The sequence below is a fragment of the Pinus tabuliformis genome, chromosome 9, assembly GCF_031772625.1.
Source record: "Pinus tabuliformis cultivar Carrire ecotype Pingquan chromosome 9, CPIR1, whole genome shotgun sequence".
NCBI lineage: Eukaryota > Viridiplantae > Streptophyta > Pinopsida > Pinales > Pinaceae > Pinus > Pinus tabuliformis.
Window position 1 is genome coordinate 1607903177 of NC_142307.1, and position 1964 is coordinate 1607905140.

Consider the following 1964-nt stretch of genomic DNA (forward strand, 5'->3'; position numbering starts at 1 on the left):
GTCATCGTTTCTGGGAAGTTGGAAGAGAATCAAATACGGGTTATGTAACCAGATAAGACCCTTGATGGAGCCTAATTTGTGGGCACCTCCCAGCCCTCTGATATTCATAGATATCAATATCACGGGGTCACCTAAAAAACGGCTGTGCCCCCTCTAAGAACCCAATGACCATCAACATCAAAAAAAGGTTGTTTGACCCACAATGAAAGCAAATCTTTCCTTGAACGTTTCATTGTTTTCCTTCCTCTCTCTTTCTTGTTTTTTTCCGACTATTTTCCTCGCTTCTTCCACCGAGTTTCCATTAACATTTTACAAATTAGATATACCCATCTTTCCTCTAAACTTCCTCCGCGCCCCTTTTCTTATTATTTTCCTTCGACTTTGCTCCCTTCTTCCACAGGGTTTCCATTCTTACTCTTTTCCTTCTTCCACACGGTTTCCATTAACATTTTACAAATTAAATACAGAAGACTTGGGGTTATTGCAGAACTCATTTGCTCCCACAATCGCTACTGATCTGTGGGACGTTTACCTCCTAGTGTTGGGCGTGAACATTGTCGCAGCAATGGAGGGTCGGAAGGGTTTGAGAGTTGCAGAAAAGAATCGTGTTCAGCCCGGGCAGAGCAGAGGTACCTTGGAAAAGAATCGTGTTCAGGCCGGACACACCAAAGGCGCCGTGGTAAAACGTGCTGTTCAGGTCGGGGACGTCAGAGGCGCCGTGGAAAAGCATCACGTTCAGGCTGGACAGGGCAAGGGCACCGTGGAAAGGCATGCTGTTCAGGCCGGGCACATCAAAGGCGCCATGGAAAAGCATCGCGTTCAGGTTGGGCAAGTCAAGGGTTCCGTTGAAAGGCATAGTGTTCAGACGGGGCAGATCAAAGCTAATGTGGAAAAGCATCGCGTTCAGGCTGGACAATGCAAAGGCGGCGTGGACAGGCATGCTGTTCAGGCCGGGCACATCAAAGGCGCCGTGGAAAAGCATACTGTTCAGGCCGGGCAAGTCAAGGGTTCCGTTGAAAGGCATAGTGTTCAGACGGGGCAGATCAAAGCTACTATGGAAAAGCATACTGTCCAGACTGGGCGTGGCAAAGCTGTTGTGGAAAAGCAAACTGTGGACATTCACTTTTCTAGTCGCTAGACGTCCTTTGGCGGTAAGTAGCAGATGGATGATGTAGTAATAGAGTTCATTGATGTAGTAGTAGAGTTCATTTCCTCTGTTATGCTTCTGTTGGGTATGCTTTAATATCTGGTTTAGTTTGTTTTATATGCTCAGAGGTACTGGATGAACATGATATTTTTATTTGATTTCCTTTTAAAGGTCTGATGATCCTATGTAATGGTAACTTTTGGAATTGTCTGTCTTACATATCTTGTTGTCATTGTCATAAATTTTGTGTTCCAAATATGTCATTACTATTATATATTATATTTTCTTGTTTTGTCTAATATGAAAGATAGATCCACAGACATCATCAATTTTAAGTATCATTATCTTTTCTGGTTGAAGATTTGGTTCACTGGTTTTGAATTATATAAAGAATTATGTAAAATATTTTGAGCATTATGTATTTTTATGAGTTCTGTTCTAAACATTGGACTGATAAATGTGAATTAGGACGCTGTAGTGCTAGTGGTGGTGATTTTTTTAAAGATATTTTTATTTTAATGTTCATACAACTTTTGGAATTGTCTGTCTCACATATTTCATTGCCATTGTCATAAGTTTTCTGTTCCAAATATGTCATTACCATTATCTTTTCTTGTTTTATCTGATATGAAAGATAGATCTACAGACATTATCAATTTTAAGTATCATTATCTTTTCTTGTTGAAGATTTGGTTCACTGGTTTTGAATTATGTAAAATCCTTTGAGCATTATGTATTATGAATTCTTATGAGTTCTGTTCTAAATATTGGACCCATAAATGTGAATTAAGAAGCTGTATTGCTGGTGGTGGTGTAT

The 1964-nt window shown here is 40.3% G+C and overlaps 1 protein-coding gene across 1 annotated transcript; it reads left to right on the forward strand.

Moving 5' to 3' along the window:
- Window positions 1–247: 247 nt before the first annotated feature.
- On the forward strand, window positions 248–1446 carry LOC149154931 (uncharacterized). Its single transcript, XM_089441411.1, has one exon. The coding sequence runs from the start codon at window positions 566–568 to the stop codon at window positions 1136–1138; it is 573 nt and encodes a 190-aa protein (XP_089297537.1). The 5' UTR covers window positions 248–565; the 3' UTR covers window positions 1139–1446.
- The last annotated feature ends 518 nt before the right edge of the window (window positions 1447–1964 follow it).